Source organism: Pongo abelii, chromosome 10 (assembly GCF_028885655.2).
Source record: "Pongo abelii isolate AG06213 chromosome 10, NHGRI_mPonAbe1-v2.0_pri, whole genome shotgun sequence".
Classification (NCBI taxonomy): domain Eukaryota; kingdom Metazoa; phylum Chordata; class Mammalia; order Primates; family Hominidae; genus Pongo; species Pongo abelii.
In genome coordinates, this window is record NC_071995.2 from 107,003,888 (window position 1) to 107,031,332 (window position 27,445).

Below are 27,445 nucleotides of genomic sequence, written 5' to 3' on the forward strand. Positions count from 1 at the left end.
GTAGGTGTTAAATACATTTTAATGGAATGGATGAATGGGTGGATAGATAGATGGTTATGTAAGTGAATGGGTCAGTGGATGGATGGCTAGGCGAATGTTGAGATGAATGGCTGGGTGAGTGGATGTCGGAGTCAGTGGGTAAGTGGGTGGATGAGTGGATGTTGGGGTGGATGGGTGAGCTCATCTTGGGATAATGGGTGGGTGGATGGGTGAATGGATCTTGCGGTGAATGAGTGGGTGAATGGGTGGGTGGATGTGTGGGTGGATATTAAAGTGAATGGATGGTGGATGTGTGAGTGGATATTGGGGTGAATAGATGGGTGGATAGGTGGGTGGATCTTGGGGTGAATGAGTGGGTGAATGGGTGGGTGGATGCGTAGGTGAATCTTGGGGTGAATGGGAGGATGGGTAGATCTTGGAGTGAATGGGTGGGTGGATAGGTGAGTGGATGTTAGGGTGAATGGGTTGGTGAAAAGGCGAATGGATGAATGTGTCATAGGAGCATCTGTCCTTGGGCCACCTGATGCAGTGCCAAAGAGTATAGACCTGGCCATGAGGAGGCCTGGCTTTGTGTCCCTTGTCTGCTAGGGGTTACTATATTATCTTGGGTGAGTAACTACCTCTTTCACATCCTCAGTTGCTAGAAAAGTAAAATAAGTGAAAATAATTTTTTTCAAAACGCAAATTTCTTGGAGCTCAAAGGTTTGGGAATGGCAGGTTGGGGACTTCAGGGCTTCTCCTGCTGCCCACAACATAGCTCTGTGACTTTGCACTGGCCGCCTCAACTCTCTAAGCCTCAGCTGCTGTTCTGTGAAGTAAGTGGGGAAGGCAAAAGGGAGGTGATGGCAGGAACCTCCAGAACTGAGCCACACACTCTTGCTTCAGTCTCTTTATTCAAGAGAAACTTTGTCCTCAAAGGGAGGAAGTAAGCAGACCCCCTGCTGAAATATTTCACAGTAGAAATAGTAGATTCCTCTCTGGTCCTAAATACCACCCCCAGCAGCAATTTTCCAAACCCAGGATTTGGTAACCATGGGCCTAGGGCATCCCAGCCCCAGCAAGAGCATAACATGTTAGGGAGGAACGAGAGAGGGAGGCAGGGCAAGAGTTGAGGAATCACCCACCACTTCCATCCAAACCAAATACCACCTCGTTTTGCAGAGTCCTCAGGGGAAGCTCTCAAAACCTCAGTTCCCTCATCTGTGAAATGGGAGACATCTGGGCAAGATGAGTTTGAAGGTCCCTTATGGTTTTCATGATTGGATTCTATCTTCTCCCACCCATCCAGGCTCCCTATCCCACCAGAGCTGACTCTGGGGTCAAATTTGAGCCAATCCCCTCCCTTTGTCAGTGCCCAGTTTCCTCACCCCTTCTGAACCTTGCTGCCAGAATCTCTGTGCCTCTTCTCTGGAGAAGGACCCCGAGAACCTGCAGGGCTCTGTGTGCTCTGGGAATTATCTAAGGCTGGCAAAGGCATCCCGGTGCCTGAGGCCCTTCTTGTTCTTGCTCTTCCCTGCTCCCTGTCCTTGCTGGCTCAAGGGTCAGCTGGAGATGGTTCTGAAATCCAATTCCTCCTGCTCTTTGGACTTCCAGTCCTCTCCCCTTCTCTCTTCTTTCTTTCTTCCTCGTCCTCCTTTTCCTTCTTCTTCTCCCCACCCTCTCCTTCCAAGGACTGAAGAAGTTGGGCATTCAGGCAGCTGACCTGATTGAAAGCCCAGCTCCATACTCACTAGCTGTGCAACTCTGAACTAGTGAAGTCTGTTCTTGAAACAGAAACTCACTTTCTGCATCCCCCTCCCCCACCTTGCTATGATGGTCCCCTTCTGCCAGGGCCAATTTGAGGTTTCAGTGTTTGTACCTGAACCATCATAGGTGCTTCATGAATGCCAGATCCCTTTCCTTCATCATCATGCTCTGGGACCTTTCTGTCCCCTCTCCTGTCCCTCCCCTAACCTCAAACACCATCTTCTTTTCTTTTCCCTCTACCTCTTGGCCTCACAATCCCTCAGCTCCCCCACCCCACCCAGGAGGCAGGGCTAAGTAAGGCCCCATCACTGAGTCCTGGGCCCAGAGAGAAGGCTCTGGGCACTAAGTATGTTGGTTGCCTGTGCAGCAATGTAGGTGAGCACACTTTGCACACTGCAGGGATGATATATGCAGGACCCATGGAGATGCTCACATGAAGCTGTGGGGACAAGACTGTATGGGATGTTAAGTCTGCATTTAAATACTTCACAGGAACCTAAGTCAGAACAGGAAGACCCACAGAGTAGCCAGAAAGAGGGAGGCCAGATTCTAAGGAGGAAAACAGCCGGTTTGAATTGTGCTCCTGTTTATCAGCTTTTCCAATGACAACATGAATTCCTGGCTCCCCCATCCTGGCCTGGACTGCCAGAAGCCCAGGAAAAGCAGCATCCTACAAGCCAGGAAGGCCAAGTCGCTGATGACTGCTGCTGTGACCTGGGACAGGTCCCATCCCATCTTGTGCCTCAGTAAATGTGGGAAGAGGGGAGATGGGGGCCACTGAGCAATATTTAAAGCTCCCTTTTTTGCTCTCAAACCGTCTATATTCAAACTCTTTAAAGCATTCAGAGGCTCCAGCTTGCGGTCAATTCAGAGCTGCCTTGTCATAAGCATTAAGGCACAATAAGGGAAGGAACAGTTTGTCTCTTAATGAAGTGTGATTCCAAACAGCCCGTGGCCTCGGGAACTCGCCCAGCGCAGGGTAGACATTGCATCTGTTCGTTGCATCTTGTTGGAGAATCAGCTTAACAATGAAGGGACTTGGAAGAGAACAGAATGTGGACTCTTAGGAGCCAAAGGGCCTCAGGCCCACAAGGGACTGCCTCCTGCCAGCCTTCGCTCCCCATTGCCTTGATCTCTGGAGACACAGGAGGTGGGAGCCGTGGTAGGAGGCTGTTAATGGCTGTTAAGGGAGCTGGAAGCCAAGTGCATTTTCTCTGCCATGTTGCATCATTTTTGAAAACTATTTGCAAAGTTTCTTAAAGGCCATTAAGATGTTCATATTCATTTGCAGAAGAATCAATATTTACGGCAAAAATCTCCAAACTTTTTAGGTCCTTCCCGACTCTGCAGCCTCATTTGAGCCAGGCAAACTGAAGTTCAAATCCAAGCTCTGGCAGAGACTAGCTGGGTACCTTTGGGCAAGTTACTTAACCTCTCTAAGCCTCAGATTCCTCCTATGTAAAAGGGAAGTTATAATCATACCTAACTCAGGGTTGCTGTAATGATTAAATGAGAAAACATATGTAAAGTGCATAATATAAAAAGTGCTAAATAAATGTAGGCTATCAATATACTAGAATAATCTCCACAGATAAATTCCAAATAGAAGAACAGAGTTTCTGGAGCCAGACAGAGCCAGGATCAGATCTTAACTCTGCCACTGATTAGCTGTGTGATGTTGGGCAAGTTACTTTCCCCCTCTGGGCCTCAGCTATGTCATTTGTAAATGGGGCTATGACACTCTGTGGCCACAGGGACGTGTCAGTATTAGATGAGAAAAGCCATGCCAGGCACCTGTATCCAAGAGGTATTTGGTGTCTGCAGCTCAGAAACACAGTTCAAGGAGTCCAGCTCCAGATTCTGTCTCAAGTGACTGAGTCCTCAGACATACTCTTCTTCCCAGGGGACCCTCTGGAGTTGCTTCCCAAAGCTGCATTTTGGACCCGTCTCCAAAGGCATTGAGGAAATTAACCAGAATGAGAAGCCCCACCACCAGTGTTTTATTCTAAGCACCTCCAGCCAGAGCTGAGTGGATTAGGAAAGGCAGAAAAAAATCCCTGTGATGGGGTGAGGGCTGCTGGTGAAGATGCCTGCCACAACCCCACCCCCAGGTAAGAGGGGCAAGGTAAGATCAGGGGCTGGCACCACCCTGACCCCCCAAATAGCTCCAGCCTAAAGCACCATCAGCCTGCGATGTTCTAGGGTGAGCTGCTCCATGCCTGCATCCTTTGAAGATTCTTTTCTCCTTTCTCATTCCTTTGCCAAATCTCAAGTCCTTGTTGCATCCCTCACTTGTCTTGCTCTTGCAAAGAGCCCACAGGACCTCTCAGGACCAGTTCTCTGTCTTCCTAGCTGATCCGAAAGCCAAATTCATGGCCTATGGAGTTCATGGGCTGATATGTCACCTTCCTCTCCCAGATCACCTATGCATTTCCACATACTTTAACACAGAGCAGTGACTTTAAGGTAGGGTTTTCTGGCCAGCTACTGATAATAGATATACAAGGGCAAGTGTGATCTGCATCACACTGGGTTTGCTCTGACCCCCTCACTGCTTACACCAGGAATGGACCTTGAAGAGTGTCATTTCTGGGGCACACACAATAGGCAGCTTAATCCCACCGCCCTATGCCAATCCCAGTTCATGGCAATGCTTTTGAGAATTCTTCCTTTTTTGCTTTGAGTCAGTCAAGGCTGGCCTCCCAAGAAGCATAAATTGCTAGTCCAAGGCTGTGTGGAACACAGCATGTTCTGTCCACTAGGAGAAAGGGTTTCCAGGCCCTAGATTCCAGCATAAAACACTGTTCATCCCATGCAAAATGCAGTGGAAATTGGTGGATGCTAAAGAGGTTCTTGCCTTGATCTTCAGAAGACATATCCTTGGGTGTCCCTGGGTTGAGAGAGTCCATTGACGGGTTCCACAGTGAGGCTCAAAGCATGCTGGTCTCCCTCTCATTCACCGAAATCCTCTCATTCATTGATGACATCTTGGTAAAGCTTCTATGGCTGGCGTAGGAAGAGTGGCCTGTGTCTTCACTTAGAGCATTGACCAGGCGGGAGAAGAGGGCCACCTTGAACTTCTTGAAGTCCTGACCCATGAAAACGTACAGAATGGGGTTCATGCAGCTGTTGGCAATGGCGAGGGCAGTGGCCAGGGGCAAACCCAGGCTGAAGACAGAGCCAGGCATGGCAGTGTGGTGGAGCTCTAGGAGGTTGAGTGTGTGGTAGGGGCACCAGCAGAGGAAGAAGGTAATGATGATGGTCACAATAATCTTGAAGGGCTTCTTGGTCTTGGCCAGGTGGTTGCGCTGCAGTTTGCAGACGATGGTGAGGTAGCAAGCTGTGATGATGAGGACTGGGACCAGGAAGCCACAGAGGAAGCGGGTGACAGTCACCACCATGTGCCGGCTATACCCCACAGGGTCCATTTGGGAGTGAGCGGGCCACGAGGAAGACCCAAGTGTGGACAGGCTGAAGTTGTTGAAGCAGGATATTTTCCCATGCAGGTTGGCTGTGTCCCGGAAGACGAGAGATGGGGAACTCAAGAAGAAAGCCAGGACCCAGATGACCATGCAGGCCATGTAAGCCAGGCGAATGCTGCGGTGGTTCTGGGACCAGACAGGGAGGAGCACAGAGATGCAGCGGTCAAAGCTGATGATGGTCAGCAGGAAGACGCTGGTGAACATGTTGTGGATGAGAAGGAAGTTGCTGATCTTGCACATGGCTGTCCCAAAAACCCAGTGGTAGTCCATGGCGGCATAGGTGATATGGATCGGGAGGAAGACATTGAACAGGAAATCTGCCACTGCCAGGTTGAGGAACCAGACCGTGTTCACTGTCTTCTTCATCTTGAAGGTGGCAATGATGATTACCAGACCATTGCCCAGAATCCCGAGGAAGCAGACGATGCTGTAGATCACCACCAGGAAGATCCTGGTCACCCTGGCTTCCAAGGGGGATAACTCCTCCAAAACCACAATGGAGTCTAAATAATCAGGGTATTCATCACCGTAACTGATGGAAGTGTTGTAATCTTCATCCTCCATTCTCTGCAAGAGAAGACAGGGACCATTAGAGGAACCCTAGAGTTGGCTTTAAGAGGTTGACCAATACCAGCAAGACCAACAATGTTCTCCCTGACTCTGAGCAAGTCCAGTTTTGTGATTTAACCTTTCCTTCTTTGCTATTTTATTTATTGAACAAATGCCTCTCCAGTACCTTCTACATGCCAGGCACTATTGCATTCTACACTTTCTTAATCTTCACAACAACCCAATGAGGTCGGTAGGTTATGAGCCTCATCTTACAAATGAGGAAACCGAGTCACAGAGAGCTTATGTCACTTGCCTGAAGTCCTACAGCTAGGAAAAGGCAGACCTGTGATTCGAATCCAAGCTTCAGAGTCTATCCTTTTGACAACCACATTTTCTGTCTGCTTGGGGCCCTCTCTTCCTGTAGAGCCTAGTGGGGGAGACAATTGTTCATCAAAAAGTCCCTCAAATAATGGGAACATTGCAATAATGCTAAGTGCAATGAAGAAGAGGTACATGATGCTGTGAACTTGATTCCAACATGCTTCTAAAACCAAATGGACAGCCTTGTTATGATCCCCCTGTGCACCCAATCTGTCAGTGGTCACTGGTCCCCTTTGGAGTTCAGACCACAAGACTTCCTCACCATTCACCGTTATGTTATCTGCAGCTCTCCAATGTCAGTCCTCAGACAATCAGTCCCTGTACACAGCTAGAAACACCTGTAGGGAAGAAAAAAAAAAAGCAGCAATTGGATCCAGGTCTAAGAACCAGAGGGTTGAGTGGACCCAGCCAGAAATAAGATCTGTTGTTCTTATTCCCATTTTACAGAGAAGGAAGCAGAAGTTCAGAAAGGCTGTTACTCAGCCAAGGTTATGCAGCCAGGAAGGGATGGAGCCCCTTGAACCTAGGTCAACTGACTCTACCCAGGTCAAGTGCTGGACCCTTCATTCTAACCACTCCCCTCCCCCAGCACATCCCTAGCTGACAGCTGGAGTCGGGCATGAGTAAAGGAAGACACAGAGGAGGCACAAGGATGGCTCAATCCACTACCAGATCGGGACCCAACTCCATTTCCAGGGCAGGACCCAGAAAATACTGTTTTAGGCAGTGTGAGCACAGAGAAAACAGAAGAAGACCCACACAGAATACCTGCTATGTGCCAAGAACTTTTATTCTTTCTTGTTATTTAGTCTTCCTTGGGACTTTTCCAGGCAGGTGTTATTCCTTTTGTGTTAAGAAATAGGGAGACTGACGCTCAGAGAAAGAAGCATCATTCTTGCTGGATATTCTCTGGGCCCTATGGGAACCATGAATGAGACGCAGGCTCTGAGGCCACAGCAGTCTGGTGTGAAGACAGACACAAATATATCCACTGAGCCTCCGTTGTGCAGACAACTTAAGTGGCACTTTAAACAAGCCCCATAACAATCTTGCTGAGCATTTTTCCAATCTATGGAAGAACAAACATATTCTGAGGAGTTTACAAGTTTGCAAGATCTTGGAGGCAGTGAACACACGCAGGGTTCATACCTAACCCCGGACACTTACTAGCTGTGTGGCTTTGGGCAAGTGATTTCTCTTCCCTGAATCTCAGTTTTCTTATCAATAAATGGGAATTCTCACTTCGCAGAGTGGATATAAGAACTAGAGGCATCAGGAATGTGGAGCATTTAGCTTGGTATTGGCACATAGTAAGCCCTCAATAAATACTAGTGATTGCGTTATTGCCTAGAGGTGCACAGCTGATGAGCAGGATTTAAAACCAGGGCTCTGATACCCCAGAGCCCATGAACTTTTTTCTGCTGCTCAAGATCTCCCCATCTTGTCGAATGGTCTCCAAACCAGATATTTCAGCTTGGCGAGACTGCTAATCAATGCTTTATTATAAATAACTCCAACCTTCCTGCACATAAATTCATTACTGATCCTTATAGGCTTAAGGTTATATTTTATTACATAAAAGTCATCTTTTGCTTTTATTAAATAAAAGCCACTTGGAAAATTCCATTGAGGGCTTTGTACTCAAAGGGCTCACAATCAAAGCTTCGGTGTCATCCCACTCTATGCTGGGACAATATTTCAGAAGTGCCCACCAAGGGGTCCCCAAGGGTTTCCTATGGCACTGGAATGCAGAGAGAAGATGGGGACACTGGAGCTGGCCTCCCATGACTGGAGGAAACCTGACAGGTGTGCATGACGGTAGTGGGGAATGCACATTAAGCTCTTGTGTATGCCAGGGACCATGCTGAGCCCTCAGTCCAGATGGTCTCACTTTAAACCCATGAGGGGCTACAGCAGGGCTCAGAGAGATCACGACCCATGCCCAAGCATGCAGGCAGGGGCTGGAAGAGCTGGGATTTGAACCACATCTGCAAAGCGTGGGATCTTAACCGTCACTCCACACTGCCCCTGAGACCATGATCTGCTCAGATTGATGACCATCACCAACCTTCCTTTTGGAAGAAATTACCAAGTTGACATTCCCTGTGCCAGACTGTGCAGGCACCAGGGATGAGGACATGGCCTTACTAGGGTCCCTTCCCAAAAGGAGCTCACAGGTACAAGACAAAGAGACAATGTTGAGGCTGGGGCAAGACTAGAATGCCCCAGGAAGCCCAGAGGAGGGGCTGTTACCCAGCCTGGGAGTCTGAAGCTTCCTGGGGCCAATGGCATCTGAGTTGAGTTTTAAGGACAAGTATGAGTTAAGAAGGGGGAAGGCAGAGAAAGGAGGAAGGGCATGCCGGGCATCTCCCCATCTCTGACCTTCCCCTCCCTCATTGACAGTGGGCTGGGTGTGTGAGTCCTGAGAGGAGGTCGAGGAAGATCTGGGTCTCAGGACTGAGTGCTTCGCACAGCATCTGCAGAGATGCAGCCTGAAGCAGATGACATCATGTTGGGCTCTCTGGCTGGGCTGGGAGCAGCTTGGGGTCAGAGGCCATGTTTTTTCATCTTAGAGCTGGGGCCAGGCTGGGCTGGCACAGAATGGCGCTGACATCCTCCGGGCATGTCTCTCCTTCCACCCCTAACTCCTCATCCTTCCAGGAATTGAGTGGATTCGTGTTCCCTGTTGGTGCATCCCCCCCACCCCAAGACTCCTCTCTCTCTGGAAGCGTAAGGGAGGCACAAGTCACAGGTTTGCTTTGAGCCTCTGCTCTGTCCTAACACACATCCCTCCTATCCTGAGCACATTTCTGCTACCAAACCAAGTGGAAGAGCAGACTCTGGGGCCCAGCCAGACTGCCTGCATCCACATCCTGGATCTGCAGGAACTCTTCTGTGACCTTGGGCAAGTCAGTTACCTTCTTGGCAACTCAGTTGTCTTATCTATAAAATGGGTTTGGTAATAATAGCTCCTGCCTCATAAGAAGATGGTTGTGAGGATTAAGCACTTGGAACAGGTCCCCTTATGGGGTAAGCACTATATTGTTGTTATTGTCGTTGTTATTATTTCTCAGGCTTCCACTCTTAACTCCCTTCTAAAATGGTCTTTGCCTGGGAAGGTGGGATGAGGCTAGGAAGCCAGAGGACCAGTGAGTTCCTGCCCACTTGTCTCTCCAGCTGTGGGATGAAGGGCAGGTCAGAAAGGGACACAGAGGCCACGCACGGTGGCTCATGCCTGTAATCCCAGCACTTCAGGTGGCTGAGGTGGGAGGATCACTTGAGGCCAGGAGTTTGAGACCAGCCTGGGCAACGTGGTGAAACCCCGTCTCTACTAAAAATACAAAAATTAGCCAGGCATGGTGACACGTGCCTGTAATCCCAGCTACTCAGGAGGCTGAGGCAGGGGAATTGCTTGAACCCAGGAGCAGAGGTTGCAGTGAGCCGAGATCGTGCCACTGCACTCCAGCCTAGGCCACAGAGTGAGACTATCTCAAAAAAAAAAAAAAAAAAAGAGGGACACAGGTAAGGATTTTGCTTCTCTAAGCTCCAATGTCCTCACCTCTCAAGTGTGGGTAAGAACACCTCCCTCGTGTTGTTGGGAGAATCATGTGAAATGACAATGAAGCCTTTGCCAATTGTGAATTGTAAAGAGCTGTAAAATTCTAGTTACCCAAATTCCTTAAATCCTCCACAACCAGGAAGCTTATGAAAAAAATATGTGTCACTACATATACCACTGACCCTTGAACAATACAGGTTTTAACTATGTGGGTCCACTTATTTGCGAATTTTCTTCTGCCTCAGCCACCCCGAGACAGCAAAAGCAACCCCTCCTCTTCCTGTTCCTCAGCCTACTCAACTTGAAAACAATGAGGATGAAGACCTTTGTGGTGACCCACTTCCACTTAATAAATAGTAAATATATTCTCTCTTCCTTATGATTTTCTTAATAACATTTTCTTTTTCTCTAGCTTACTTGATTGTATGAGTACAGTATATAATACATATAACATAAAAATACATGTCAATTGGCTGCATATGTTATTAACAAGACTTCTGGTCAACAGGAGGCTGTCAGTAGTTAAGTTTTGGGGGAGTCAAAAGTTATATGTGGATTTTTGACTGTACAGTGAGTTGGCTCCCCTAACCCCTGACTTGTTCAAGGGTCCAGTGTACATAATATGTACATACATATAGTTAACGTTTGCTTGATCTCTCACTGTATGTGCTTTGCAAGACTCCATAATAGCTCTGTAAAAATAACTCCTATTTGCAGATGAGAAAACTGAGGTTCAGAGAGGTGAATACACTTGCCTGAGGCCACACAGCAGGGAGCTCTGACTCCAGAATCTGACTTCCAAGGATCCCAAGTGAAAAGGCTTTTAGGTTCCTCCTGTTTCCCTGAGGAATTATCAGCTCTCATCCCAACCACTCTGACCTCTCTAAGCCTCAACCTTCAATCCTGATAGCCCAAACCTTTGTCACATTCCTGGTCCTGCCACAGAGCTGCCTTCTCTGAGCCACCTTCATAGATTTCCCTTCATCTCCTCCTCAAGGCCTCTGCAGTCAGTTATGACATGAAAATCACACCTGCAATGCTGTGTAATTCCTAGTCAATGATGTTGCTCCCTGACTCCCTTGGGATACCCTTTATAAAGCTCTCTGCCCAGTGAGAAATACTCTGGAGGATTCAGGGTAAGGAACAATGTTGCTTCTCTTGAGGAACTGGGTTGCTTTCTCGTTCTTGATCATCCATGTTCTACAACTGATCACATTTCCCTTTTTGATATGACCACAAGGAAGCTCAGAGTCATGTTTGTTGGTCAAAGGCACAAAAACCTCTAGTCTGCAGGTTTCTGCACTGGTTTTGGTTGGTCCTTATGTCTACATCAAATTATACTTTATATTGGTTTTACTCCCTTGTAATAACTAATAATTGATTGGGTGCACATAAGAGTCCAAACACTGTATCAAGCAGTTTCATTGCATCAGCTCATGCATCTCCAACAACCTCCAGGAGTGGTACTGCTATCATTCCTATTGTAAAGGGAGGAAGTGATGCTAATGTCACAGAGTTCAGCCAGTGACAGATCCACATCTGGGTTCACTCAGACTGTGAGTCTTGCTCTTCACCACACTGCTTACTGGAAAGGAGAACACATTTACCGATGTCTGTTCACACCTTTCCTGATGCACCAGGCCGTCCAGCTCCACCCTAAGGGGACACCCTCCTTGTTGCTCCACTTTTCCTAGCCCCTCAGGGAATTTACCCTCCCAGTTTTCAGGACAATCTAGCTGAGGTCTGGGACACACACACGGGAGTTACTCACCAGAGACCACATCATTCATCAAAGCCCAGGGAGGCAGGCCAGCCTGACACCAGTCTGCCTCCCTTTCCACCCTCAGCTGCCTAGAGAACACAGGGGGAGCCCATTCTCCAGGCCCAGCACCAAGATTCTGCCTGAGACCCTGAACTCACACTGGATTTGGCCCCAGGGCAAAAGCCACCCCACTCTTCGCCCCCTGAGTCAGAATTCCCTAAGCCAGTCATACTGGGCCATTCCCTGGGACGGTCCCAGAATGGCTCCAGAAGGGAATGCCAGGGAGGAGATGGCAGCACAAGGCCCATGTGTGGGTGGCAGACCTGCTGTGTCACCTGAGCAGGTTGCTTCTCCTCTCAGGGCCTCAGATGTGCAATCTGCAAAATGAGGATGATAACAATACCCACCCCACATGCTGTGCGGGACTAGAATGAGCTAAAGTGACCGGAATTTGTTTTTGGAGTCAGGACTGGGCAGCAGACAGTCTTGAGAACACTTTCGGCTCTGGGGTGCCCTGCATATGCCTGCACCAGGTGCTCCTCCCAGCTCATCAGTCTTGGCAAGAATGTCAGAGAAAGACCCAGAAGGTCAAGGCCCCAGAGGTCTGAGAGCTGTGCTTTGTGGGAGAGGCATGAACTGGAACAACTGAAACTTTTCTTGACCAACACATTTGCTAGGTGGCAGTCTCTAAAAATCAAAATCACTTTTTTTTTCAGTGTAGGAGTTTCTACTCCCTTTTAAATTCCTTCTCTAAGCTCAACCTCATCCCTAGCAACCAGGTTCAGGCATCCTCTCTAGGAAGCATCCCCTCTCCTCCCTGTAGTAAGTGGAAGGATGCCCTCTACATTCCACCCCCCGCCCCCAATGGTGCATCCACTAGAACCTGTCAGTGTGACTTTGTTTGGGAAAAGGGTCTTTGCAGCTGAGACTAAGGTAAGGATCTCATGATGAGATCATCCTGGATTAGAGTGGGCCCCAGATTATAGTCACCGTATAAGAGGAAAAGCAGGGGGAAGATTTCACATGGACACAGAGCAGAAGGCCATGTGGGGATGCAGGCAGAGATGGGAGGGATGCTGCCCCAAGCCAAAGAACATCTGAAGCCACCAGAAGCTGGCAGAGTCGAGGAAGTATCCTCCCCTGGAGCCTTCAGAGGGAGCACGGCCCTTGACTTCAGAGTTCTGGCCTCTAGAACCATGAGTTAATAAATTCCTGTTGTTTTAAGCCACTCAGTTTGTGACAGTTTGTTATGGCAGCACTGAAAAACAAATACACGCCCCATTCTGGCTCCTACAGGGTCCTGCTCACCCTTGTGGGGCACATGGCATTTATGTGATTATTGCTGGCTTATGCATCTGATTAGATAACAAGTTATCTGAGGACAAGAATTGGGTGTTATTCAGCTCCATTTCCTCAGACTGGAGCAGAATCCAGGCACCAGACAGGTCCTCTGGATATTGGGCTTTGTTTGGTTTTGTTTTGTTTCTCTGACACTACAGACCAGGGCACCATGTGGCTTGAGCTTACTCACAGCATGGCAGCTTCAGGGGAGTGGGCTTGTTGCCTGGCAGCCCTGGGCTCCAGGAGCAGGTGCATCAGGGAACACGGCCTTTTACAACCTAACCTTGGGGGTTAGTGCTTAGAAATCACATAGGGGTCACTTCTGCCTTACTCCTTTTATAACTCTGTTTTGAAACAATTACAGACTCACAAGCAATTGCAAAAGTAGTACAGAGAAGTTCCATGTACCTATCACCTAATTTCCCCAATAGTAATACCTTATGTAACTCCAGGGCATTACCCAGAATATTGTTTGATGAATGAATGAATGAATGAATGAATGAATGAATGAATGCTTGTTTTTCTATCTCACTGGATCTGTCTGGATATTAGAAATAGTAGCAGTGACGTTGTTGATGCCATAGAACATAGAACAACACAACAAAGGGATTAAGGGCCCAGGATATTGCTTCCTATCCATCAGGGCCGGACTCTTGCTCCATGACCTGTGAGCTGTGTGACCCTGGGCACATTACTTAGCCCTCTCTACAGCCTCCATTTCAATATTGGTGCAATGGGGATAATCCAAGGACCCACCTCCTAGGGCTGTTGTGAGAATTGAATAAGCGGCATTGGTGAAGCATTTGCAGCACTGCCTAGCATAAGAAAGTTCACCATTAATCATTAATAAAGTACTTCCTTTGTGCTGGACAATGAGCCAAGGAGTTTATCCCATCTCACCCAATCTTTATGATCACCCTACAGGGTCGGGACACAATTATACGCATTTTCAGACAGGGAGGGACACGGAGGCTCAGGGGGATGAAATAAGCCCTATGAAGCACGTTGCATCACTGTACAGCAGAAAGCCAATGTTGTTATTGTTGTTAGTGGTGGCTCTGACCACAATCAGCATCCACCCAAGTCTTTTTTTTTTGAGACAAAGTCTCACTCTGTTGCCCAGGCTGGAGTGCAGTGGTGCGATCTCGGCTTACTGCAGCCTCTGCCTCTCGGGTTCAAGTGATTCTCCTGCCTCAGCCTCCCGAGTAGCTGGGACTACAGGCACATCCCACCGTGCCCAGCTAACTTTTTGTATTTTTTGTAGAGATGGAGTTTCACCATGTTAGCCAGGATGGTCTCAATCTCCTGACCTTATAGATCTGCCCACTTTGGCCTCCCAAAGTGCTGAGATAACAGGCATAAGCCACCATGTTTGGCCGCGTCCACCCAAGTTTTCTATCAGTACCTGGTTCTGACTCTCACTCTGTCCAGTTCCCCAGGCCTCTCCCTCCACTGCAGACCATGTCTTACCTGACAACGCCACCCAGGCCACCCACACAAAAAAAGCCCTACTATGTATCATGTGCTCATCCTCCACCAGCCCCCAGCTCAGTGCCTGGCACATAGTGGGCACATAATAAGCACATGCTTTACTATTGCTGACATCATAATTTATTAAGCACCTACTATGTGGCAGGAGCCAAGCCCATTAGAAATGTTGTCACAGACTTTTTCCAAAACAACCTTGCAAAGGGGGTGTATCCTTCCCCATTTTACAGACGAGGAGACTGAGGCTTTGGAAACATATAGAGCTTAATGCCCATGTTGTTGTTGTTGTGTTATTGTTATTAGTGTTGCTATTTGTGGCTCCACTCAATTGCTCATCTTGTGTTTGGGAATCCAACCTCCATCTCTCTGCTCTGAAACTTAGCTCATGCGGGAGCCCAGATCCCACCCTTATAATGGGCTACACACACATACACACACAGGCATGTGTGCTCACACAGACACACACATTCAAATGCACACACACACACTTCCTGCCTCCAATGGAGGAAGATATTTACAATCTCCAAACCCAAAAAGGATTGCTATCTAGCGTACTCAAGGAGCCCCTTCCTGCAAATCCAAAAAACAGCGACCCTGACAGGACAATGGGCAAATGATAGGAACACGCAATTGACAGGAGGGAAACCCCCAAACCCGGGCATATGACAAATTGAAGATCAAAGAAATGCACATGAAAACCACAACCAGATGACATTCTACACCTTCTAGACTGTGACAACAACTAGAAAGCTGGACGCTTCCCAGGTTGGCTGGGTGGGAGCACAGGCACCTCATGCCATGCTGCAGGTACCTGCGAACCCCCTGTGATGGCTCCTGAGTGAATATCCAGGCAGTGCCCCACCTCCCTGCAAGGAAACACACAGGGAGGTGTCCATGTGCATTGTTTTTGGATATGTCTTCTTTCCCCAGAAGCAAATTCTCAACTGACAATTCTGGCAAAAGTGATTTATTAAGGAAGCATTTCAGGAAAAACTGGTGAGGGAGTGAGGAAGTGGGAGGAGGCCAGGCAGGGGTGCAGCATCCCACAGAGTCCTACAGAGGGTGGCCTTGGCTCACACCCATCAAGGACCCTGGGAACAGTGCAGGTCACATTCCAGGAGTATTTGCATGCCTCCGCCCTGTCCTGGAGTGCGCATTCCCAGCCACTCCCAGCCTCTGAGATCAGGTCAACAAAGAGCCACAGGTGCTGGCTATCAGGACCCTAATTGTGCTGTGGTACATTGAGAACATGTCTGCAAAGCGGCAACACACGTTTTGCAAGAATCCAGCCAAATAGCAAGACGCACATTGGACACATTAGAATGGCTCCGTGGGAGAGAGTGTGGGAGGGGTCACAGGACTAGAAAATAGGGCTACTGGAAAATGAGCACAGTGAAGAAAGAAAATACAAGTGCAGGGATTCTGGGGGCCCCTGATGGAGAAGTGGAGGGATGGAGGGGTATAATTATGTCAACCCTCCCTCCTCTCCTGAGGTCCAGAAAACCCCAAAACAAACAAACAAACACTCCAATCCATGCCTGGGGCTCATGCTTGGGTGGTGCCCAGCTCAGAGTCTTGGTTACTGAATCCCTGACCAAGCCACAATGGCCAGGCAGGGGGCCAAACATGCAGCCCTCAGAGCTCCACCCGTTTTCCCCGTTAGGCGGGAATGAACTTGGACCAGCCAACGGAAGTAACAACGTCAGCCCAGCCAGGAGAGGCTGTGCAAAGAGTCCTGGGCCCTAGTCCTTCCTTGTCGAGCCCAGCCCCTGCTGGGGGTGGGATGGTCACCAGGCAGATGGTCGTGTCCTGCCCACACCCCCGCTGCCGGACCCTTGCTGGGAAAGGGACAGGGCCTCAAGGTCACATCTGGCTCCATCTGCCATGCAGAACAAAAGCCTCCAATGGACATTATTGGCTTAAGTTTTATTAAACAAATACATATACAGTCCTCACTACAGTCCAGCCACTGTTCTAAGCACTGCTACTCAAGAGAAAACAGGCACAGAGAAGGTAACTAACGTGTCCAAGGTCACACAGAGAGCTCAGGTAAGTAAGGTAGGTCCAATTCGCCATTCTGAAGGAATGCTCAGAGACAGGCTTCAAACCCAAACCCTGCTGAATTGACAAGTTCACTCTCTTTGTCCACTGCTTCGCCTCCTTGGAACATTCCAGAAAACTCTAGCTTTTGCCCCAGTGGAACCTCCCAAGGGCCCCCAAAAAATCAGTCTGGCAAGATTCAGGGTGTGCATTTTACAGACGGAGCAGGGCAAGGCTCCAGGTCCCCTGCAATTTTCTCCCCCAGGTCCCTCTGCCTCTGGTTAATAGCCTGAATGCAAAATGCCTCCAATCTCGGTTACAGGAGAAGCCCTTTGGAGGCGGGGATCATTCATTTATTCATCCATCCTCCAAGGACATGTGGAGCCTTCTGCACCCCAGTGCTGGTGTGGCTGCTGGGATGCAGCACACCGTGGATGAGAGCACACCTTTTCTCTCTGCAGCCTCCCCCTAACCCTGCAAGGTCACTGGTATCAGTCCCACTTTACCAACGAGGATGTCTGAAGCCGAGGCAGGGGAGCGAGTGGCTTGCCTCACACCTGCCTGGTTGGTTGATCGATGACAGTGTTAAGCAGGGATTGCAGGGCTGGAGGAGAGCAAGGTTGGGTGTTTACCCTCCAGCTCCTTCCCTGTAGGGTCTCCATGGGTCGAGTTGGCCACAGCTACACTCTCCAGGCACCAAGAACCACTGCTCCCTCTTGCCCCTCAGCCTAGGGACAGTGAGTTCTCCTTGCCATTACTAGGACTGGTATTCAAAACCCGAGTTCATATGGATCCAGGGCCTCACCTCCTCTGGCTGTTCCCCTGCTGGTGTGTGTCCTATGGGCTCAGTGTACAGCAGGGCCGGGGACCATCTGGGCAGCAGATATTTACTTTCTGCTTCCTTGATTAAACCCCTTTGCCCAATGGGTTCCTTACGTTGCAAAGCACTGGCTCCGTTTCTGCCCTGGTCTGTCTGTCCTTTGTCTCTTTCCCTGCTTCCACCTCTATCCTGTTCTTACTCTCCTCTGCCTCATATCTGACTTGTTCTTTCTGCCTCTCTCTCGCCCCCAGTCTCTGTGTTTGCCTCTCTTTGTTCCTGGCCCTCTCCGTCTCTTCCATCTCTCTGCAGTCTCCCTGACTTCTCGGTCTCCACCTCCTCCTCTTTCTCTTCCCATGTTGCCTCCATCTCCTGCATGCCGGTCATGGGTCAGCCCTCCCCCTCTGACAGGCTCGGCTGCCCCTCACCTGCAACATTCCTCACCTGTGCGCCTAGCCAGCCCAAGCTTCCAGTAGCCGCTCTGTCAATCTGCTGTCTCTTTCATCGCAGCCTACCACTAACCACTTCCTGAAAGCAGGCCACAGGCCAAATGCAGGGGCTTTATCAGGGCCTGTGGGCGTAACAGCCCATCAGGGAAACTGGAATCATTCCTTGCTCTGCAAATGACCATGTTTGGCCTGGCTCCTGTTCCCATCTTCTCCCCACATAACCCACCCTGACAGTCCAGCCAGATGGCTCAGACACCTCTCCTCCAATTCTGTCAGCCTCCAAAAGGAGCTGGGAGGCCCCTCGGAGGACCATCTCTTGTAGCAGGGAAACTAAGGCCTAGAGAGTGCATGACCCTCTCTAAATCATAGAGAAGAGGGACTTGGTCTCTCTTGTTTATGGTGTATCCCCAGAGCCTAGAACTGTGCCTGGGACTTCCATAACTTGTGCCTCAGTGTGATCCACACAGACTGTTGCATAGATTTGCAAATAGGGACTCAGAGAGGTGAAGTGACTAGTCCAGATTCACACAGCCTTTAAGCATCAGCTCAGGATTTGAACCAAGGACTTTTTGACCCCAAAGCATAAGATCACAGCCTCAACCAGCAGCTGAAATGTAATGAGGCGGGCCAGTCACCACTCTTGCCCTCAAAAATGTCTCTCCTGAGCAGCATACCAGCCTCCCCCAGGCCTGGACGACCGTAGGTGCTGATGTCTTTGCCTGCTGCCACTTTCTGGGCCAGTCCGTTCACCAGATCTCCTACCCTCCAGGGCAGAGAGAAGAGGCCTCTCATCTCCCAAGGATGGCTCCAGAGACACCTCCAGATCCCTGTATCCCCAGGCTCTGAGAGACTCGGGAACCTGGAAACCACACAGTGCCTGCAGATGTTCCAGCCACAGGCCTGGCTGCCAGCCCCAGGACAGAATTAGCTCCGTGTCAGGAGAGAATTTCCTCCCTGGTCCCACGCCCACATGTGGGAGCTCACACTGAGTCACTGCAGCAGAGCAGAGCGGCACGGGCTGCCTAACAGACTGTCCCATTTTCTTTAGGGTTTGGAAGGGGCCACGACGGAGCTTAGGACTCCATAAGAATGGGCAAAAACAAGGAGCTTATGCCCCTGAACCCAGACAACCCACCTGCTTAGAGGCCAGGAAAAGCAGCTGATGAGCACACGGACGCAGGGAGGACCCCCCCCCCCAAAATATTCACGCCACTGCCTGGCATCCTCCCATTAGAACACTACTCCTTGAACCTTAAAAGCGTTTCCTTCTTCCCCGGGGATCTCTGTCTCCAGATCCCTGTCTGTTCTGTGTCCTACAGGCTGACCTGCTTGAAAATCTCAATAGGCTGTTTGCCCTCTGACCTCTGGTTTGATCCACAACTGCAGGCGTGGAGCGTGCGGTTGGGTGCAAACCCTCCAGCTCCCTCCCTGTCAGGGGTGTGCGGGTTGGCCATAGCCACACTCCTTGGGTGCCTTAACTACTTCCTGCTCTAGCCCCTCAGTCTAGGAACAGTGAGTTGTCGCCTTCACTGGACCCAGAGTGTGGTAGGGATCCCTTGTACTGTCTAGCCTTTTGTCAGTCCTCCCCTAACTAAGTTCTCATTAATCACCTCATTTGAGTGGGTCGTCCATCTCCTGCTAACACTCTGACTCAGAAACCAGACTCTCCATGCTTTCCCCTCCCTCCCTACCCACACATCTATCAACAAGTTCTTCCCATTTTGTCTTCCCAACAACTCACAGCTGTGAACATCACCTCTGCTTACCTATGTGGCTACCAAGGGCTCCTAACTGGTTAGAAACCTATCTACCTAGTACACCGACCATTTTATTCCTAGTAGACAAATCTTTTCAAGAAGCAAACCACATCGTGTCACTCCTTGCTGAAAACCTCTTAGCACCTCCTTGTTCTTAGAATCAAGACCAATGCCTTACTATGGCCTGAGCAATCTAGACCCTGCCTACCTGAGGACTGAGCTGAGGCTCGACCCCAGACCCAGACCAAACTCCGACCACGTTCCATGAGAACACGCCCTTGCAAACTCAGCCTCATTATCTTATTGGACACCTAGCTGCCCTTGTAACCATCTCCCCAGCAGCCATTCCTAGCCACAGAAGGTCCCCAGCAAGAGCATTTGATGGACATCTGTCCTTCCAGGCCAGGAAGCCCCTGTAGCCCCCAATAATGGGTCCCGTGCACAAGCCCTAGGTATCTTCCCAGCCATCCAGCTTGTGCCTCTCCCCATAAACACTGCCCCAGCCCCTGGAGCTGGCCTGTAAACAAATTTTCTCCCCTGCGCATATCCCACTGGACTGGGAGGTCCAGCACCATATTTAGTTAATCCCCTGACGTCAGCCTTGGGTCCACTCATGTAAATAATCCCCAAGCTATGAACACATTGTAGCTAAAGGGTGGTTGGTGCTGGGGGTGTTTACAGCTTGCTCAGGATGTGGTCAAGAAGGCAGCTGGGGTGAGTGACTTTTGCCCATGCTGGGAGCCAGCCTGTGGCATGCACTTGGTGTGCTTTTCTGAGTGTGGGCTTGGAATCTCGACTCTGGGAGGTGGCAGAGGCCCCACATGCCTCCAGAAGCGCCCCCTGAGAAGTCGCTGTTCTGTTACAACCAGGTCAGCACAGCTCACCTTCTGCCCTTGCTTCTCTTCTCTGGCACCCTGAGATACCTGAAAAGTGGCAACTCAAGAAACTTCCCCAGCCAAAGGGTCCCAATCTGCCAGCGGGTGGGGAGAAGGGCGAGGAGGTGGAGAATCCAGACTCATCCACTCCAGAGCCCTTGTGTTTAAGTCCCATGCCTCTCTCCTTCCTTTCTGTTGTTCTGGTGGGCTGGATGAGGAAGCCATGGCTTCTGCCATTCCCAGCCTCAGCTAGGCCTCCCATCTCCCCAGCATCCCTACATCCTCTGCAAGAGGCTCTGCAAAGCATGTTTCACTTTATTCAAGTCCCTCAGTTGAAACCAAGCTATTGTCTGGCCTCAGTCGGGACAGGGCATTAACAACTAACAAGGAGGTGGCCCTGGCTGAGTGACCTGGACCCACTCGCCACACCTCCAAGTCTCTTTTTCCACTTCTGGGGCATGTGGACCAAACAAAATACCATGATGGTGAAGGAGAATAACTTCTGTGGCACACCTAGAAAAACAGCCAGTCCTTCGTCAGGTCACAAACAATGCCAATTGCCCATTATTCTCATTTCACAGATGAGAAAACTGAGATTCAGATTCAGTGAAGTAACCGAGTGAGCACACGGGTAGAATCAGGAGCTCCAGGCTGGGCTTCCAGCTTCTCCTCCCTTGGTTTTCCATGGAATCATGTCACATATCATCTGGATGTAGGTTTCAGTTCTAGCTCTAGCACTTCCTGGCTGTGTGACCTCATATAGGTTACTTACCTCTCTGAGCCTCAGGAGCCTCATCTGTAGCATCTGTCTCAAAGAGTTGTAAGGATTCCATGAAACAAGGCTGGTGAAGTGCTTGTCACCACACAGCCACTGCATTAATAGGGAGAGGGAATTTCTCTCACAGGGTGAAACTGAAATGTGTTTCTACTGCTCCCTCAGTGAAGTCCACTGTTTTAGGGTGCCAGGAGAATTTGTCAGGGCACAAGCCCCTTCCCAGCTCTCTCTTCTGCTCAGCCCCTGAGCACATCTGGTCCAGGGTAGCCCCGCCCAGACCTCTTGCTGGGCGCTCAACAGCCTGTTCCCTGCAGGCCACCTCCTTCTGAAGACTTCCCGCCCCCCCGCCTTGACTGTTCCCCTCCAGGGCTCCCGTCACTGTAGGAAGTGTGCTCAGCATGGGCCCAGGGAGCTGGGAATGAGGTTTGGCACCTCTTCTTGGGAGAGGTCAGAAAATAGAGGCTCTATTAGAGGGTGAGGACAGGCAAGGCAGGGGCCCCTCCAGACAGGCTGACTCAAATTCCTCAGGAGGCTGAGAAGCTTCCGACAAGACAATCTTGACGTTGGGCTCAGCTCTGAAGGCCAAAGATTCTTCCTTCCAATCCTCTAATCCTCCTGTTTCCCTTTCTCCATCCTTCCAAGAAATAGTCATTAAATACCTATTATGAGCCAGGCCTGGATCTGAGTACTGGGGTTGCAGCAGGGAACAAACCAGACACATCCCTGCCCTTGGAGTTGGGGGGGTAGTCGGGGGTGACAGATGCTAAACAGTCAAGTAAACAAATACATAATAAGAAAGGCAAACATATCTGGAGCCAGACTGCCTGGGTTTGAATCCCAGCTCTGCTGTGTGACCATGGGCAAGTCACCACACCTCTCTGTACCTCAGTTCCCTAATCTGGAAAATAGGAGTGATCATTGCTCCTCCTTTACAGAGTTGTTACAAGAATTAAATGTTGGTAATGGGTTTATGTCGGTAATGTTTTAGAAGCATGCCTGGTTCACTGGAAGCTCTATGTAAATGCTGAAAAAATACAGTGAATATAATAGCAGGCAGTGATTTGTGCTGTGAATAAAATATAAAGAGGGTCATCTTCTCAGAGAGGCTTCTTGGAGCACTCTCCCTAAAATAGAATTCCCCTCCCCCAGTATTTATGCCCTGTTCCACCTTTGAATGGAGACCTGAATACACTGAGAGGGAGACATGGGCTGGTGTTGTGGAAGAGCATGGTAGGCAGTGGGAACAGCAGATGCAAAGGCAGGAGGATCGCTTGAGCCCAGTAGCTTAGGGCTGCAGTGAGCTATGATTGTACCACTACACTCCGACCTGGGTGATGGGGTGAGACCTCCATCTCCAAAAAAAAAAAAAAAAAAAAAGCCAGTAGTGGGCAACGTCTAAGGGTCACACTCCTTGCCAAATGCTGTGGGAGTAAGATGGCCCAGTCATTGCCTTCATGTAGAGAGAGTAGGTGCAGGAACAGATCATGGCACAGTCTTTATTCTGAGATGTCACCTAAATTCTAGGCTTCCAGCAAACTGGTCATGCTGGGCTTGCATTACAGAACAGGGGTTATCCACAGTCCCCACCCCTCCCTATTGTCCCCTGGGGTAATAAGCCAGTTGCAATTTGCCATTGAGTTTGTCCAGGGTCTCTGCTGTGGCAGAAATAAGTGCAATCCAGTGAGAGAAAGAGGAACCAAGTCATTCTCACTTTCAGCTTTCATAGGAGAGCACATATGTCTTTGTGGACATGAAAAATGTTCATAAATGTGTCATTTGGGTCTCCTGCCTGGCCCTGTTGGTCACTGAATGTGTGGCCCTGGCTCTGCACAAAGTAAAGAGAAAGGGCTGGGGAAATCAGGGGATGCCTCCTGGAGGAGGTGGCATTTGAGCTGAGCCTTGGAGGATAGGAAGCCTTTGCCAGGTGGAGCAGCCGAAGGAAATGACATACCTGCAGAGGAACAGAGGCTTGATAAAGTGTGGATAGGGGCTGTGTGTGTGTGTGTGTGTGTGTGTGTGTGTGTGTGTGTGTGTGTGTTTTAGGGGAGGGGAGAAGGCAGGAGATGTGGCTAAGGAAAGAAGAGGTTTCAGATTGTAAGATCCCTGCAAGCCATCAACTTTATCCTATGGGCAACAGGGAGCCATGGATGGTTCCAAAAAGATTCCAGCTTCTAACCTGGGTAGCTGATGTGGGCGCTGTGTTGGAAGAGGAGAGGCTGGAGGCAGGAGAATAGCAAGAGGCTTGGTGAAGTGAGTACCCTTCTGCCAGTTCCAGGCCAACCCAGAAAGTGCAGTTTTTGGAAGCTCCAGGCATCAGGATGTCCCATCAGAGAGCCAGGAAGCCAAGCAATCTCTTTATTTTTCTTGAGGATTTTTCCTCAGCCCACAGGGACTGGTTTGCTTCCAGAGCCATTTCCATGGTAACCACCAATGCTCCAAGAAAGGTCTTGAGTGAGCGGAGGAGTGAGGACCAGAGATACTCAGATGGGTCTTCATGGGAAAAGCCAGGTCACAGAGAGGGGCCCATACTGTCCAGTCCTGGGGGCTGGGAGCCATCTTCCCCCGGAGTCCATGATGCCACAGATAAGCTATGGTTGCCATGGTAACACTGAGTCCCCCATCCCCAGGCCTCATGGATCTGGGGCCTTTCAGCAGGGGTGTAGGCAGAGACAGGAGGGAGGCAGTGCTGAGGGGCAGCCAGAACCTGCAGCTCACCAGGGAGGCACATCCCAGGACACGTGTGTGAGGCAGATAAGTTCGAAGACCACCCCCCCACCCCCCACCCAGGAGACGAGCAGGGTGCAGATGAAGGAGCAGTCAGCAGTCTCTGGGGTCTGGTGTTGGGGTTCTGGAAAAGCATCCCCCACTGCAAATTGATGCCAGATACACGCTGCTGCTATGCCTTCAATTCCACCATCAGGGTCCTGCTTTCAACTTTCCCCCAGTGAACTGAAGTCAATGTCGTGATGACGATGGAGAAGCAGAGGCCCACACACAAAGAGGAAGGAGGTTTTTGGCCAGTTATACAGCAAAATGGCATCAGCACTGGGGCTCAGATGCCAAAACCATTCCTACTATGTCAGATCCAGTTAGTGGTTGACATGAATGTGTGTATGTGTGCGTGTGAGATATTAACACTTAAAAGTGCTAGGGAGACTGGGCACGGTGGCTCATGCCTGTAATCCCAGCACTTTGGGAGGCTGAGGCGGGAGGGTCACTTATAGCCAGGAGTATAACACCAGCTTGGGCATCATAGAGAGACCCTGTCTCTAGGGGAAAAAATTTTAATTTAAAAATTTAGCCAAGGGTGGTGACACACACCTTGTAGTCCCAGCTACTCAGGAGGCTAAGGTGGGAGGATCGCTTGAGCCCAGGAAGTCGAGGCTGCAGTGAGCTACAATTGCACCACTGAGCTCCAGCCTGGGTGACAGAGTAAGACCTTGCCTCCTAAAAAGAAAAAAAGTGCCAGGGGAAGGATGCTAAGGGGAAAAGGCAGCACAGAGTGGGAGAGCTGGTGGAGGCAACAGGCAAGAGGAGGAAGGGTGGGCCACTGAACATGGGCATTAGCCTCCCTTCCCCTTGGACAACCCAAGTGAGGTCAGCGACCCCTGACCCAGGACAGGGCTGCAGGACTCATGGGAAGCCCCAGGCTGGGGGCACGGAGGGACTGATGGGGGGACCTCAGAGGCCAAGTCCTTCCAAACCAACCTGCTCCCTGTGCTTAAGGAGCCCAGTACCCCTGAGCATGGTTCAAAGCACCTGGGCCTCTGCTCTTGCAGGTCCCTCTGCCTGGGGTGTGTTTTTCACAAGCATCCCCTTGCTTCTCCCAGCCTCACGTGCACAAATCCAGGCAGAGCAAACAGCAAGGTGACAAGAGGAAAGAGACCCATCCTGTTACATGCCAGGCACCTAGCTGTGAGCTTGACACCCCCTCATCTCCTTGTGTCCTGACAATCCGTCTTCCCCCTGGCCTGAGGACATTACCCCCATTTCACAGATGTTGAAACTGAGGCTCTAAAAGGAACCAGATCAGGATCGCCAGCCAGTGCCTGGTGGAGCCAGGACTTGAACTCAGATCTGTGAGAACTCGAAGCATCTATGCCCTTATCACAGCACTTCCAAGCATCGTGGATGGGCTGACAGGTCCCTTTCACCACAAGACTGTGAAACGTGTCCAGGCAGCATTCCTTCCTCTCCCTACGACTTCCCTTACATCCTACCAGCCTGGCTTCTCCATGGGGAAGAGCCCTCACCCACTGCCTGTCACGGGGTCCTGGGGTGCAGCTCTGGGGTGAGAGGAACCAAAACTGAGAGTCTGGGGCTGATGGAATCCACCCCCTGCTTATTAGGCACTGACGGCATACTCAGTGCCTCCACTCACAACAAACCTTCAAGGTAGATATTTTCATTTCCATTTTTCAGATGTGGAAATCAAGCCATAGAGAAGCAAGGGCACTGGCCCAAGATCTCACAGCAGGAAGGGGCAGAGGAGAGATTTGAATCTGTACTGTCCTGACTCTGGAGTCCAGGTCTTCAGTGACGATCACCGTCCTTTATGTTCTGTGGCTTGCCTGCTGCACGCGGGGCCCTGTGATCTCATATCAGTTGTCCCTACCTGTGCATCTGTCCACATCTTGCACATTCACAATGCTACCTCATTGACTTGGGGTACTCAGAGACTCCAAATCACCCCCCTCTGCACAGTCTCCACAGGCTGGCCAGACTCCCAGGGCAGGGGGGCTGTAGAGGCCTGTCCAGCCACATGGAGCTTTGAAAAATCCCAGAGCCCTGAGCTGCCCCAGGGTCCTCCTGCCTAGGCTGCCAGCCCTGAGCACAGAGGCCTTGGAGTGCTCAGGCAGGCTCTGGCCCCTTGGAATTCCCTGGCTCCAGCCCAGGCAGCTGACAAATGGACTGGCACCACTGCCAGCAATCAGGACGGTGGAGTATGAGATCCCACCCTGTTCCCAGGCAAAGAGAAGGAGAGGCAGGCTGCCCTTCCTTTTGACCCCGTCACCAGGCTGTCACCTCTCCCAAGGCAAAGCCCAAGCCTTGACCTAGGAGGGGTCTTGCTGGAAAAATTGCCCCCCACCCTACCCCACCCCACCTTCCATGGAAAACAAAAAGCTGCTTGAAGACCGGAGGAAATTCTAGAATCCTAAAAGTCATTGCTGGAGAGGCTTTAGGATCAAGGGGTCTCGCATCCTCATCTTACAGGAAAAGGGAAGTGGCTCAGTGCAGCTGAGAGCTTAAGCCTCGCTCAGTTACAGCAAATCCACATGTGAATCATGTGAATCCCAGCTTGGCCCTTCCCATGCTATGTAATCTTGGGTTACTAAATCACAGACTCCTCGTCTGTAAAGGGGGTCAATGTAAAGATTTCATGAGATCATATATGTAGGGTGCATAGGGTGACCAGTTGTCCTGGTTTGCCAGAAACCAAGGGGTGTCCTGGGATGCAGAATGTAAAGTGCTCAAACTGGAATGTCCCGGCCAATCAGGACCCGCCAGTCACTCTATGAACATGAAGAGACTGGCTCAAACACACGTGCCCTTTGGCTGTTATGTTTAAAGAGAGCTATGTCTGGAGTCAGCTGTCAGTGAGTTTGAAACCCCCACCAGTAGAACTTCTAGAAAGACTTGTCAAGTCATTGGAAAGCTCTTCCTTTTTTTCACTGCACTGACGTTGAGCAACCTGCCACATTCATGTCAGTGTTGGTTTAGGCCCCTGGAGTCACACAGGACGAGCCAGCCACCTCCCTCCCCAGGCAGCAGCCACTTCCTCCCTTTAATCTCGGCCAGCACTTCCTCTGCATCATTCTTAACCCCTTGCCAGCCGACCCCCACCAGGCCAACCGAGCTGCTCTTCTGGGTTGGGGAGGGGTGCCACAATATGGTTTTTCTTGCAGGTTTGTCGATTTTTTATTTTTGTTCACTTACATATTGGTGTGATACAGCTGTGGATGGTGGGAGGTTCAAAAGAGGCTCACTTATACAGGGAACATAAATTAAAGTAAAAGAAGGAAGGGAAACATGTGTAGAGACAGAAAATGGAGCCACGGCTAAGGGTGAAATGCAGGGCATACAAAATGTCCTAGACGCTGACAGTGGATGGACCATATACTGGACCCCCAGCTTCCTGAAAGGGGGACCCAGTTATATGAGTCACATGCTCCTTGCTAAAAACTAAACCCACTCAAGGGAATGGCAAGGCCTCCTGATGCTAGAAGCAGAAGGACTGTCTCCAGAAGCCTGTGGAGAGAAGACATGGGGGATCTGATCATGGAACGGGGCCTCCAGTTCCCGAATGTTTTAAGGGAGGCTCCAAACACTCACTGACAGACAGCACTGCCCCAAACTGCAATTCAGTAAAAGCTGCTTTTCCTAGATGTGACTGTGAGTTTCAGTCTACACATCCAAGTGT

At 50.2% G+C, this 27,445-nt stretch overlaps 1 protein-coding gene across 4 annotated transcripts in view; it reads right to left on the reverse strand.

The window, feature by feature from the left end:
* Window positions 1-2,315: 2,315 nt before the first annotated feature.
* Window positions 2,316-27,445, reverse strand: part of CMKLR1 (chemerin chemokine-like receptor 1) — a 50,130-nt gene continuing 25,000 nt past the window's right edge. For 2 of the 4 annotated variants that reach the window (XM_024257543.3, XM_024257544.3), the window contains 2 exons: window positions 6,424-6,499; window positions 2,316-5,795 (listed from right to left, as the gene is read on the reverse strand). In XM_024257543.3, coding sequence (XP_024113311.1) covers window positions 4,677-5,795; window positions 6,424-6,426 — 1,122 coding nt within the window. In that variant the 5' untranslated portion in view covers window positions 6,427-6,499 and the 3' untranslated portion in view covers window positions 2,316-4,676. Of the gene's footprint in view, window positions 5,796-6,099; window positions 6,208-6,423; window positions 6,500-6,929; window positions 7,096-27,445 lie in introns of those variants that run through there. The other 2 variants (XM_054527604.1, XR_008512126.1) reach the window with 2 other exon arrangements.